General features: G+C 47.3%; 5 protein-coding genes across 5 annotated transcripts; 4 read left to right on the top strand and 1 right to left on the bottom strand.

Moving 5' to 3' along the window:
* Positions 1-283: 283 nt before the first annotated feature.
* Positions 284-583, bottom strand: F4817DRAFT_317991 (uncharacterized protein; the record flags this gene model as incomplete). Its single annotated transcript, XM_049300876.1, has 1 exon — positions 284-583. One exon carries the CDS (start codon positions 581-583, stop codon positions 284-286), a length of 300 nt encoding a protein of 99 aa, XP_049157011.1.
* Positions 584-1,559: 976 nt separating this feature from the next.
* On the top strand, positions 1,560-3,850 carry F4817DRAFT_344233 (heme peroxidase). The gene is made up of 4 exons (XM_049304116.1): positions 1,560-2,118; positions 2,192-2,415; positions 2,548-2,958; positions 3,018-3,850. Exons 1-4 carry the CDS (start codon positions 1,728-1,730, stop codon positions 3,582-3,584), a joined length of 1,593 nt encoding a protein of 530 aa, XP_049157012.1. The 5' UTR covers positions 1,560-1,727; the 3' UTR covers positions 3,585-3,850.
* A 211-nt stretch (positions 3,851-4,061) lies between these two features.
* F4817DRAFT_344240 (uncharacterized protein) lies at positions 4,062-5,332 on the top strand. Its single transcript, XM_049304117.1, has one exon. It carries the CDS (start codon positions 4,301-4,303, stop codon positions 5,156-5,158), a length of 858 nt encoding a protein of 285 aa, XP_049157013.1. The 5' UTR covers positions 4,062-4,300; the 3' UTR covers positions 5,159-5,332.
* A 1,432-nt stretch (positions 5,333-6,764) lies between these two features.
* F4817DRAFT_188059 (translation initiation factor eIF-2A) lies at positions 6,765-9,188 on the top strand. The gene is made up of 2 exons (XM_049298434.1): positions 6,765-7,471; positions 7,528-9,188. The coding sequence occupies exons 1-2, from the start codon at positions 6,887-6,889 to the stop codon at positions 9,028-9,030; spliced, it is 2,088 nt and encodes a 695-aa protein (XP_049157014.1). The 5' UTR covers positions 6,765-6,886; the 3' UTR covers positions 9,031-9,188.
* A 1,477-nt stretch (positions 9,189-10,665) lies between these two features.
* F4817DRAFT_344242 (uncharacterized protein) lies at positions 10,666-12,108 on the top strand. The gene has a single exon (XM_049304118.1). The coding sequence runs from the start codon at positions 10,715-10,717 to the stop codon at positions 11,504-11,506; it is 792 nt and encodes a 263-aa protein (XP_049157015.1). The 5' UTR covers positions 10,666-10,714; the 3' UTR covers positions 11,507-12,108.
* Positions 12,109-13,367: the final 1,259 nt, after the last annotated feature.

A 13,367-nucleotide genomic window follows, 5' to 3' on the forward strand; every position in this document is an offset into this window, starting at 1 on the left:
CCTGGGGTTCGATTCCCTAGACGACCATACTTTTTTTCTTTTTCTTTTTACGACTTTCTTCACCATATAAACCGGTATTAGACCAGTACCTATTATTGAACACTAAAAGATTATACTAGATAGAAATGCATACTAAAGAGGAAGATCTTGTCTCTAGTAACATTATACAGCTCAATTATACATTCCGCCAGGGTGGGCATCGTGGAAAATATTTCCCACTGTCAATAGCCTTCTTGATGCCCCAGAGTCCACCCAGAGGCCAGAGGGACATTGCCCACGGTCCTCACTTCTCTCTTTCTTTCCTTGAGGTTTCCTCAAGGTCAACTTTGACCTTTTCATACACGGAGGGTAACGTGCTAGCACGGTACTTCTTCCTCAATGTGTCATATGCGTTCTTGTCATAAATATTCCAGAACTCATCTTCTGTGTAGTAGGTATGCGCGTATAACCATTTAGTCCTATCGAACTCCTTATGGAGACGATATTCAAAGTCCCGGTTGAGCACCATACAAGCCGCGCGATCTTGTGGTCCGAAACCCCAGAGCCCGATGTTAATAAATTGCGATATTGTCTTTCCATCCATATGCTGCTGTGTAAGGGCTATGCGTGGACTGAATGTTGGGGACTGGGCTTGTTGGATAGGACATAGCCAGAGCGGCCAAGTATCGAAGCTCTTCGTGGTGTAGATTCAATGGTACTCTTAATACTTGCTCGAGATACTTGCTCGAGAGTGGTATGTTGTTTTTACGAACTTCTTGGCCTCTATTAATTCCAACTCAACCATCGTCACGAGCTCCAACGTGCCGAGTGTTCCGGAGGCACTGTAAAAGAGGTAGCCCCAGACAGCCACCCCCAATCTTCAACTTACCCACTAACCTGAGTTATGTATTCCCCGTAGATCCGTGGATCCTTGTAAGCAACTCCTCTACTTCATCCTTATTCCTTGCGACTCTATGATAAGCTTCCTACGAGAATAGCTATAACTGCGCAATAGCAGAACACTTAGTTATCGTTCTATCAAAACTCCGTCTCTGAATGTGACAATAGGCTATCTACCGTCAAACTATATATGCGCTATACCGTACTTATAAGGTATGGTTATAAACCCGAAATGTCCTCATGCACCAAAAGTTGGGGTATCAACAAGCTTTAATACACTAAAAGCTTACCAGTCTCTGAATAAGGAGGTCAGCTCGGCGCTTCTACCGATTTTATAGAATTCCACAGAGGCGGCAACATGGAACCCTGATCGGCATTGGCTCCCGCACGTTTCACACACTTGCAGAGTCACATCGCTCCCGGCCCTAGCACGCTGCAATGGCACGGGGCGCTGACCATTTCAACCATGCAACGTCCAGTAAGAACATATGTAATGATAATCTGACCTAATACGGCTTCCAGGCTATATGGTATGGATTCGAGGCGAGTGGCTTACCGGATTCCCCGAGGTGGAGTCGCTAGGTTCGGCCGACGAGCTGATTACTATGTTGTGCCAAGTGGTCTATAAAGCCCGGTATCTGATCCGGCATCCCGGCCTCTCTACCGTCTCCTATTTAATGAGGCTACCTTGGCGTTTTCTACCTTGTCCGCGACTCATATCTGATATTGATTTATACATAGCTTAGTTGCGCTAGTTACCTTCCAGACTTGTATACAGGCATGCTACCTAGTCTCTTGCTGTTGAACTTGAGTCAACCATCGGACCAAGTTGGTGTCGAATTGACAAGATGCGTGTCTCCTCGGGCCTCGTTGTATTCTTGGGCACAGTCCCTATGCCAATTGCGGCCATGTTCTACTACCCAAACGTTGCTGTATCGGCCCTCGAACACATCCTCGTGGACAATTGGGGCGCCTATGCCTCTAATTTCTCGTCGGCCATCACGCCCTGCGACAACTATGTCACAGAAGTGGGCCAGCCGGCCATAAACTCTCGCAGGACAACGTCTGCGCAGTGGCTACGCGTTGCGTTCCATGATTTCGCCACGGCCGATGTTGCTGCCGGGACAGGCGGGTTGGATGCCAGCATCGGATTCGAGACGGCTCGCGGCGAGAACTCCGGGTCCGCGTTCAACGACAGCTTTACGTTCTGGCGGCCCTTCGTTAACGAGTTTGTTCCTAGTAAGCCAACTATGAAATCCCGGTGCGATACTAATAGACTTTTAATTTGCGGTGCTGAGAAAACTGTGTTAAGTGTCTGATCTGATTGCCATCGGGACGGTCATGTCGGTACATCTATGTGGAGGGAAATACATACCGTATAAACCCGGTAGGATAGACGCGACTGTAGCTGATCCCAAGACCGGCGTACCAGAGCCGTCAACAAGCCTGGGAGAGACACTGGCGCAGTTCGAAAAAACCGGCTTCAACCAACACGACGCCATCGCCTTGACGGCATGCGGTCACACTATAGGATCTGTAAGTCGCATCATCCTGAACTTGCCACTTCACATTAAACCAATTTAAAGGGAAATATGTATCGAGTTTGATGATCTCATTGAGGGAATTTTTCGCATTAATATAAGTTGGTATTAACCATAACAATGCAAGGTACATGCTGGAGGGTTCCCAGAGGTAGTCGAGCAGTCTGCCATAACTCCGAATAACACCAATGGTGCATCAAACCTTGACGACACCCGGGCAGTGTTCGATTCGGCAGTGGTCCACGAATACATCGACAACACAGGAGCCAGGGGCGGTCCGCTCGTGACAAGTTTCAATGAGAGTAGTAGGTCGGACCTCCGGCTATACGAGAGCGATGGCAACAAGACCATGTTGGAGTTGTACGCTCAAGGAGATGGGTTCCAAGACACTTGCGTCGACTTGCTAGGCCGCATGCTCAACACCGTTCCGTCAAAAGTACATCTCCAATCAGCAATAGCGCCAGCGTTCATCAAGCCGATAAATGTGACTTGGGATGTCACTGGCGATAAACAGCTAGTCCTCTCGGGAAAAATCAGGGTATGTGACAGAGTGTAAGATATAAATCCTATGGTGACACGTGGCTAAGAAGAAGTTAGATGTTGTACTCTAGAGAGATTCCGAAGGACCCGGTCTCAATAACTTTCTCGAATAACTATACGGAGACACTAGTCCCCGAGGACAACTTGGGCACCTCTGTGTTCAAACTAACCGATAACCAAACGAACGCTACAACGCAGTACCTACCCTTCTCGATATCTAGCGCTAAGTTATCAGAAGCATCATCGTTTGCCATCGCGGCAAAAGGCTTCGAGACGCAAGTCTTTCCCATTCAAGATAAAGCGTTTATCGTCCCCAGCTTGACTCGTGTCGCGGATGGCATAGTATCCATTACCATTGCAGCGAGAACAGACCAAGCCAATTTCGACCCATCACAGGTATCAGTTAAAATCTCGACTCCGATTGCGCAGCCACTCACACTTGCACCTAAGATTATACGGACAGATATGCAGCTCGAGAAGGGTGCAAGCCCGTTGAAGGATATAGGTTACTGGTCTGGGACCATCGCAACTGAATCACCTACCGGGGCTGTGAGTGCAACTTTGCTCTCAGGAGAGGATGTTATCGACACCCTATTGCTTGATGCTGGAGTCGCAGGGTGGTAAAACCCTTCCGCGACTTTCAGGCCGCATATCGGAGCTTCATATAAGCATATGCTAAAATATAATTGCTATATGAGCGATACGAAATAAAACTTGTATAGATCTTCGCCGCCCATTTCCATGGCCAAATGCAATACCCTAAGTAGTAAGACTAGCCGTGAACCAATGATCAATTCATGTCACTTCTGCGTTGGCCGCAATATCTGACGTAGTGGGATTATATACAGCGGCATGTAGTCTAGAGGCAATCGACATTTTATGGTCAGGCGGACATAGTGTATCGTAGCTAACAGCATTTGCGGTGATAGGAAGCGTGTCAAAATCGTAATAAAAATTGCCAAGTCATCCTAAGAGAAGTCAGCTTCCTAATGTGTTCATAAGTGCGGTAAACAATGCGACACAGCTAGATAAATAGACACATTCGATTGGCCACACGCCCCCTTGACTGTGTGCAGCGAATTCCTTGCTACATTAGGATATGCCATACTATCTCGCGCATCTCGCGCTCACGTCATGACGGAATATATACCTTTTCGTATATTCCCGGAACGAAGATCTAGGTGATGTAAGATATTTTACAGTTGGCGCTGACGAGAGACATCCTTTCATACTATTTAACCTTCTAGGTGAACTTGATACTTAGGCGTCGTCACCTACTTCGCTGGTTTCAAAGGGGAGGAATAACTTCAACGGCGTACAAGTCCAAGTAGTAGACGACTATGGGACCAGGTGCTCCGATACGGAACAGCCACGGGATTGAGCTGCCCTCAAGGTATGAAATCCGGCTAGTAACGCCCGATCTTGCCGAGTCAATCTCGGCCTTGGGTTTTTTTACCCACTACTTCGATTCACCCATCTGGAGCGCAATATACGAAGGACGCCAGGCAAGCGAAGCGTTAAAGGCTTATCATGCCTGCAAACCTTTCTATGAGATGCCTGAAATGGCGGCGAAGAATGGCCTCTCATTCTGCATTTGGGACAAGGAGTTCGTATTTAAGAGGCCCGAATCAGCTGCTAAGGGTGGTGTTTGTTATTGGAACGACATCGATGTCGACGATCCCGATCTAGAGGTTAATGGACGGCAAAGGCTACTTGATGCGTTGGATTTTCCCATTGTTGGCTTTGGATTATCGTTCGACAAGTTCGCCCCTGGTGACCCGAAGGGATGGGAGGCTGCAACGAAGGCCACGCCTCTGAACGTTCCCATGGGAAAATATTATGAAGCACACGATCCACGACCGAAGGGATCATGGAAGCCTACGGCGGCCGGGCAGGTTATTGAACGGGTCGGTAGCGGAACAAGACATGGATATTATGGCCAAGGGCTCATGAAAGCGTTAGCAAGATTCATAATGCTCGAAATGAAATCCAGGGGATATCGAGCAATACAGATCAACTGCGGAGCGCCTCAAATGCACCATGTATGGTCTAACCCTCCGAAACCGTTCAGGAGTTCTACTCTAGTGACGTTTCCCACATGGATTTTTGAGATGGAGGAAGATGGAAAGAATGTTAGGCCGTACGAAAAATCAAAGTTGCCCAATCTGTATCTCGTGTGGACGGAACTGTTGGATTAGAGATGTTGTGCGAAGTCCATAGTCTATATTTGTGTCGTATTTAATGACGTCTGCGAGGAACTCGTGGTTCTTACCATGGAATAATAACAAATATTCGTTTCCGATTTTACCTTTGACCTCCTTTCCACAGGGACTCAAGAGCTTTGCCCCAAGTCCAATATCGTAAGAGAGGAGGTTATGAGAAGGAATCAGCTCTGTAAAATGATATATAATATGACTGTTTACCATAGTAGGAGGAACCGAGTTTGACTTTGTAAGACATTATACTAACAGGTAACTAACTCGAAATGCCTACCTAAAGTAAACTTGCAAGAAGTAAGTAAGTAACAAGTTTGGAGTGAATTCGTGCTAAGGAAGCAAGTAGAAGTTCGTGGTAGCATGAAGGCAACAGTTCGTCTCCTTTTGTCGTCTGATTTGAAGAACAAAGCAAACATACCATGTGACTACCTATACGTTAGCTAGTATACCTTAGGTAGGTACTTAAGATAAGGTGTACCATAGTTGTTTCTCTTCATTGAGACATACGGGACGATCTTACGTGAATAGAACAAAGTCTGGATTTTGGATTTTGCTTTACGGTGATATACTATATACTATATACTGTATACTGTATACTGTATATAAGTACTATACCCAATGCACCCAAGGTACGTATCAGTCGTATGTTAAGAATATTGCGCCACAATCGTCCAGACGGTTGCATGTTAAATCATGTTGAATCATGTTGAGGTTAGGACGATATTGAATCATATATACCTTGATGGAAATCTCCAACCCCAATCTTATCACCTAGGTACCTAAATATAGTGTGTAGGTAATTAATAATTGGTTGTATGAGTTGTTTTGAGTTCAAGAAGTACTCATACTAAAAGGCTACATACGTCACGTCGTGCTGGTCTCAAAATAGAAGTTTGGGGAATACAAAAAGGCAGCTGCCAACCGATTGGCGATTGGGTTGCAGGGGGTCTGGGGTCTGGGGGTATTCCTAGGGGTATTACCTAGGTCTAGCCCGTCGATCGTGGGGCCTAAGTGAGCCCCAATGCCGCTAGCTATTTACAGTTAAACTGTGGCTGAAGTAGGTCCGGTACTTCGTACATGGCAAAAATTTCCTAGGTTCCATGTCAGCAGCAGTCATGACTCGCTTTTATTTTTATTTTTTCGTCTCTTTCACCTCGTCCCTTTCTTTCTTCTCCAGCCCACTCAAGCTCCGTTCCGTCACGGTCACGTCCACCCACTGCCTCTCGTCAATCTCCTGCCTCTGGGTGACCTGTCAAGTTCCCTTCTATTCTTCTTGCCGTTTTTATTACTTCTTCGCCCCCGCGTGCCTATCCGAGGCGTCAAATCTGGTCCTCTGACAAGTTTAACTGCATCACCAACCGAAGGCCATAAGCTTTATCGCGGCGCAGCAACATCTTTCTCTGTCGGCTCATTACGACTTTCTTGCGGGCTTCCGTCCTACGCACCAGACAAATTATTAACTTGATACGAGTCTACCGAGATATTAACCTGTTTAATATCTTTAACTGGTATTAGGGGTAGCTGTCACCATCGAGTCCACTATTAGGTCAACTGAGAAAAGCTTTTCGATAAATCTACTCGGTTCCCTCCCACGCACGCCCGTTACTTCGAACCTTAGGCAACCTTAGGCAAGAGAATCTTCATACAAACGACAAGAACAATACTTCAACCACCCTGCAATTCACCTTTTTTCTGTGACTTTGACTAGTCATGGCGAATCCATTGCAGTTTGCTTACCGAACTCAGAAGGCTATCGGCGTTACCGACGCTGCGCCTGTCTACGAGCCTCTCCCTGGGTTCGTTAAACCCGAAGGGAACTTGCGGTGCTGTGTCTATTCGCCCTGTGGCCGATATCTAGCCTGGGTATCCAGCGAATGCGTCTGCATTGTCGATGCATCTGTTGGCCATATTTTAACTAGCATAGCTATCTCTAACGTCTTCGATGTCGCCTTTTCTCCGCGCGGTTCCTTCCTAAGCACCTGGGAACGCCCTGCTAAGGACGAGGCTGGTGATGCGACAAAGAACTTGAAGATCTGGCGAACTATCGAAGACCTTCCCGACGACGTCGAGAAGCAACCCATAGGACGATTTGTTCAAAAATCCCAGACTGGCTGGAATCTTCAATATACCTTCGACGAAAAGTTCTGCGCCCGTCTCGTCACCAACGAAGTACAGTTCTACGAAAGCGATGACCTGAGCAAAGTCTGGGATAAGCTTCGAGTTGAAGGCGTAACCGATTTTGCTATTGCTCCTGGTCAAAGCCACAATGTTGCGGTTTTCATCCCTGAGCGGAAGGTTTGTTTGCCCTTTTTGATTTCTCTACTCGACTTGAAGTTGACAATATGATATAGGGACAACCTGCTGCTGTCAAGGTTTACAACGTTCCTCAGTTCACGAACTCGATTTCGCAGAAGACTTTCTTCAAGGGCGATAAGGTTCAGCTCAAGTGGAACAGCTTGGGAACGAGCCTGATTGTGCTGGCACAAACAGATGTTGATAAATCGAACAAGAGTTATTATGGAGAAACCAATCTCTATCTCCTTTCCGCTAATGGCTCCCTCGATGCCCGTGTAACCTTGGATAAGGACGGGCCGATTCACGATGTGTCGTGGTCTCCGAATGGTAAAGAGTTTGGTGTGATCTACGGTTATATGCCCGCGAAGACCACAATCTTTAATCATAGGGCGGTCGCCACTCACTCGTTTCCTATTGCTCCCCGGAACACGATCCTCTTTTCGCCAACTGGTCGATTTACCCTGGTTGCTGGATTCGGCAACCTGGCTGGTCAAATTGACGTTTACGATCTGGAAAAAGATTATCGTAAAGTTTGCACCATTGAGAGTGGCAATCCTAGTGTGTGCCAATGGAGCCCTGACAGCCGATATATTATGACAGCCACAACGTCCCCACGTCTCCGTGTTGATAATGGTGTTAAGATCTGGCATGTCGGTGGAGGCATCATGTACCATGAAGATATGGTAGAGCTCTATAACGTAACTTGGAGACCGGTTCTACCTGAGAACCTACCTCAAGGCGACCCCCTACACCCAGTTCCCACCCCCCATTCTTCGGCTATCGCATACCTAGGCACAGTGAAGACTCCGTCGAAGCCTGTTGGCGCTTACCGTCCTCCCGGTGCCCGAGGCATGTCAACGCCGCTTCACTTTAGAAGAGAGGACGAGGGAGGTGCCGCCCATGTGATGAGCAACGGTGCTCAGAACGTGGGTCCGAACGGATTTGGGAGGTCGCGTCGCCAAGTTCCTGGTGCGGAATTCCTTGAATCTGGTGCGCGTGCCGTTCCTGGTGCAGTGCCAGCCGATGGTGCTAACGGTGACGACAATTTGTCAAAGGCTGCATTGAAGAACAAGAAAAAGCGAAACAACAAGAAGGCCAAAGACCCCGAGAACAGGGATGGAGAGAGGAAGGAGAATGGTGGTTTGGCGCCTCCGGCTAGGGACCAGGGCCCTGGTTCTGGAAACGAGGGACGCAGTCCTGAGCGTCGTGGTCAGCAGTATAACCAACGGAGACATGATCGGAGTCGCTCGCGGCATAACTTCCAGGGTGGTAACAACCAACGTAATCGCAGCAACACGCATCAGAACGGACAGACACCACCCACTGCGCCGCATATCCAGACATCTCAGCCACCCACTGCGGACGCTTTGCTCTCGCCCGGCAGCCAGAATCCCGCGTCCAAGAAACTGCGCAGCTTACAGAAAAAGATCCGCGCAATCGAGGACCTCGAAATGCGACATGCTGGCGGCGAGAAGCTAGAGGACACTCAGATGAAGAAGATCGCTACGAAGGCTTCGGTAGTTAAGGAATTGGAGGTCTTGGAGAAAGAGGCTCGTTAATTACGAGCTTGTCGACGGTGGGAGTTCCACTCAGCTGCTTCGATATTTCAGGTCTGGTTCTGGTTAGTCCTAGTGGGGACGCCTATGGACGGGGGGAACCTGTGGTACCTTTGGACTAGGTGATCGGGTATCATATCTGGCTTATCACTGGCGTTAAGGGGGAGAAAAAAGCTAGCGAGGCCGCTTTTGCTCAGCTCTTGGAGAGGGCATGCGAAAGCGAGTTACCTTTGCGAAGTGTTGCATTAGTTAATTTCACGCGATCCTAGAAAGGACGCCCACATCGAAGTCAGCATGTATTTCACAAACATGTTTCCTTTAAAGCGATGAAATGCGAATGATTGACTTGACATGCAGGTGGCATAGACGTGCATGTTGCAAATTTATTGCGATGGTATTTATAACTAAGTCAGCTCGCAAAAGGGGTAACAAGAAGCTACCGTAGTGGAATAGGGGGGTTATTTAGGGGTTGTTTGTAAACTTAAGCTGTGCTATGCTTATGGCCCGTGACACCCTAGCACGTAAGCAGGCTTAAATATGACTCGCTTGTGGGGGGAACCCCCACTATAATTTGGACCAATCAGGGCTAATCTGAGGCTAATAAGTCATTTCTTGTTTGTGGTCTCATGCTTATGCACATGCTTATGTACGTTTTAGAATGTACAGTAAGTGAAGCTATTCCCAACCTCGTTGTCGCCTCTTTTTACTATAGCGCTTTTAGTGCTTATGTAGGTGCTATATGCGCTGTAATTACAGCGTATATATCCTTTATAAAAATCTTTTTTAGGGCATCACTAAAAGTGCTGTAGTTTTTTCATTAAATGCGCTATAATTACAGGGCACTTTATCGCTATAAATGGCTATAAGCGACTCGAAAAGCACCGTTCCCGTGGCTTTTCAATTTCAGAAAATCGTCAGCGGTTTCCTCGAAGTTTATTGGATGCACGAGAAAGTATTTTAAAGCACTCCACAAGCCAAATTACAGTGGGGATAAGTTAATCAATACCTCCAAACGCATTGCTGATACTTATGCTTACCCTCCATAAGTTTTTTCATGCTTATGTTTACAAACAACCCCTTAGAACCGTTCTAAAATTACGAAACCGTTCCGTGTACTAGGACCACTATATAAGGAGCATTTAAATGTAAACGTTGGAATAGTTTCTATTGCTAGAACAGTTTCGTAAAATAGAACGATCTTGCTATTCACGTGACTTTCACGTGATTTTCACGTGAAAAAGTGGGGTAAAAGTCAAAAAAGTCAAAAAATTAGAAAGACTGGTCCTCGAACCCACAGCTTTTGCGTTTGTGTACCATAGCGGAGGGGGGGGGTTTCGGAGAATGGTTCCACCCACGGAATGGTTTCGTGGGGTGGAACGTTTTTAGGTTTTAAGGGCTCTGATTGGCTGGATTTTGAAATAAGTGGGTCCGGATCCAAATTTCTGGGACCCACTTCAAGATTACCGTTCCAAACTTTGCAAAACCATTCCACTCTATGATATCGTTCCGATTTCCGTAACTGTACCATCAATTTTCTATATGCTTTAGTAAATATTACCTGTTAAATTGATATTTTTATTCATACCCAACTCCATAGTTGCACATTTATTTTATTTTGTTACATTTTCTTTACCACCAATTAAAACCAACCTACAATTTCACCTTTATAATAAAATATTAGTCCAACATGCTTCATTTTTCAGCCAATTCAAGCCCAATTCAGGAGGCGAATAGCCGTCTCGAAGTCCACCTAAACTCCGTAAATGCCTGGCAATCCCGACGCACTTATTCCACCTCTAAAGATGGTCGATATATCCCTTATCAGACCTCTGGTCCAACACGAGAACCTCCTAGGCCACGTCTCAGCGAAGATCAGCGCATGGCTATCCGTACACTACGCTATACAGCAAAATGGAAATGTAAAGAGATATCGGAGAAGCTGGATTATCCTTTAGATCAGGTTATAGAAGCTTGTGCCGGCCATCCCTTCGGGTCACTTGATACACGGCCTCAAAACGCCCCCCTTACCCCCCCCAGGCGCACTCCTCATGGAAACTCGCCCCGCACACCTGGACTTAAGGCCTCCAGATCTTATACATGGATTAAACTACATGTCTATCGTTTCCTCGACAAATATCCTAATGTATCGTGGGAGAAGTTACGTCTTTTTACCGGTGCGTTGTGGTATACCGACACTGAGGCCATTGCCCGGTCCCTGGAGCGTTCTAGCAGAAAGCCTACCGCATTGTATCGTGAAATCGGGCTTACACAACAGCTGCGTGATGTGCGGCTAAGGTATGCTCGTATGGCCTTGGAGCAGAGGCCGCACCCCGATGACTGGGGCCAGGATGCCATGCGAAATGTGCTCTTTAGCGGGTTCGTATTCGCCCATGCCAATCCACAAGACAAGTCTTGGATAACCCCATATGACTGCGAGGAATCAGAGTGGCAGTTACTGGCACGGGAGGGCCATGGCTAGGTGCTTTGGGCCTCTTTCTTTGGTAGGGAACCAGGGCCTTTTTTTATTTGGCCTCGAGATGGTGAGGGTATCACGCCGGAAAAGTTCAACAAGTACATTATACCTCTCCTCGACAGATATGCCCACAAGGTCCCTGGTCTAGTGCTTCAAGTGGAGGATTTCCCAATTTACCACGATACCGGCGTCCAATGGCGTCTTGATGAACTTGGGATTCGCGACTTGTCATTGCCTAAGAGCAGTCCAGACTTAAGCCCTATGAGAAATGTATGGCGTTGGATGAATGGACATTTTATCGACACTTTCCAAAGCCAGAACCTTAACGTTGACAGTCGAGATCTTGATTTAGTTAAGGTTATTCTATCCCAATGTTGGCAAGCAATTGACCTAGAACTATTGGAAAATAATGCTAGGGGTATGCCGGGATTGTTAGAAGAGGTTATCCGTACGAACGGGGATTTTATGTAGCTTTAATAAAATAAAGGTTATAAAATGTACCATATTATCTTACATCTTTTTGATGTATAAAGGGTTGGTAAACTTCGAGTAAATAACAAATCGTCGCATATATAAAGCCATAAAATATCAACGCATTGGAACATTTCAGGTAAATTGGCATAATTCTTCATAGAAACTCAATTGACCATTCATTGCCATCTTCTCCGCCTCTGACTATACCCTACCTGACCTACCCCCCCTTGTTTCCTTAGATCTGACATTGCTGTGGCATCGCGCCCATAGCGGCGGGCTTGGCAAGTCGACAGGTGGATCCTATGGACTTCCCACTGGGCTTCTACACGGTGGTGATGGCCCAGTAAGATCGATAGGACTTCTACACGGTGGTGTTGGCCCAGTAAGATCGATAGGACTTCTACACGGTGGTGATGGCCCAGTAAGATCGATAGGATGATGCTGTGATCCCGGGGGACTTCGCCATTGAGGGGGTCGGTGTGTGGGACCTGGGAGATCGCCCCGGGTCCTTTCCGGAAAGCTCCGTGTCGATGGGGATGTACGGGGCGCCGAGCCACTCCGAGCGTTCGGGGACGATAAGATAATGGGACTTCGTTCCGATCGTCCCGCGGGGTCACCTGACGGTGTTGGTGTCCTCATTCCCCAATAGTTTCGAATATACTCCCGATATGTGACTTCGGGAATAGCAGGATATCGTACAAATGTATCCGGTCTATGGCCCAATTCACGGCGAAGCCATGTTAACCATTGATCTATCATCGATCGTTCCTGGTTCGGTCCATTATATGACGCGGCCCAGTCCTCCAGCCCTTGTCTCATAAACGCTCGGATGAAATCAATGGCTATCAAGCCGCAGGTCCATCCCATACGCTGCATCGTAATATCGGCAATTCTCCCACGACTTCGCATAAAGTTGTCGCTAAAGGGTTCATTCACTAGGCCATTTAGAATGAGCCATTGTCGTAGTCGCCGCGCAGCCGTATGAAATCGAGCCTCGCGTCTGGGACCCCACGAGTCGACAAAAAGCCAGAACTGATTTCTTGAATCGAATATTACCGCCCCATAATGGCCACCGACGTCGGGGAAACAGATAAGGTGGACAATTAGTCTCGTGTTACGAACAGTGAGCAAGTCCTCGGCACTCAATCTTGTGACGGTATCGTGGTCCAACATCCCACCCACGTCATCGGGAGTCCAGAACAAGAACCTACCATTGACCCTTGCAATAGCACGTAGAAGTGGTTGAAGTTCGAAGCTTGACTGGTATTCTTCTTGTTCGATCCTTCCAATCATATTATAGGCGAGGATAAGCTCATCGTACCAGGCCTGGGGACTTACTCCTTCGGGGATCTGTAAATGGGATTGTGGGAAATGTTGCGCTATATTCGTGCGG

Source organism: Daldinia loculata (assembly GCF_022478755.1).
Source record: "Daldinia loculata strain CBS 113971 unplaced genomic scaffold F4817scaffold_41, whole genome shotgun sequence".
NCBI lineage: Eukaryota > Fungi > Ascomycota > Sordariomycetes > Xylariales > Hypoxylaceae > Daldinia > Daldinia loculata.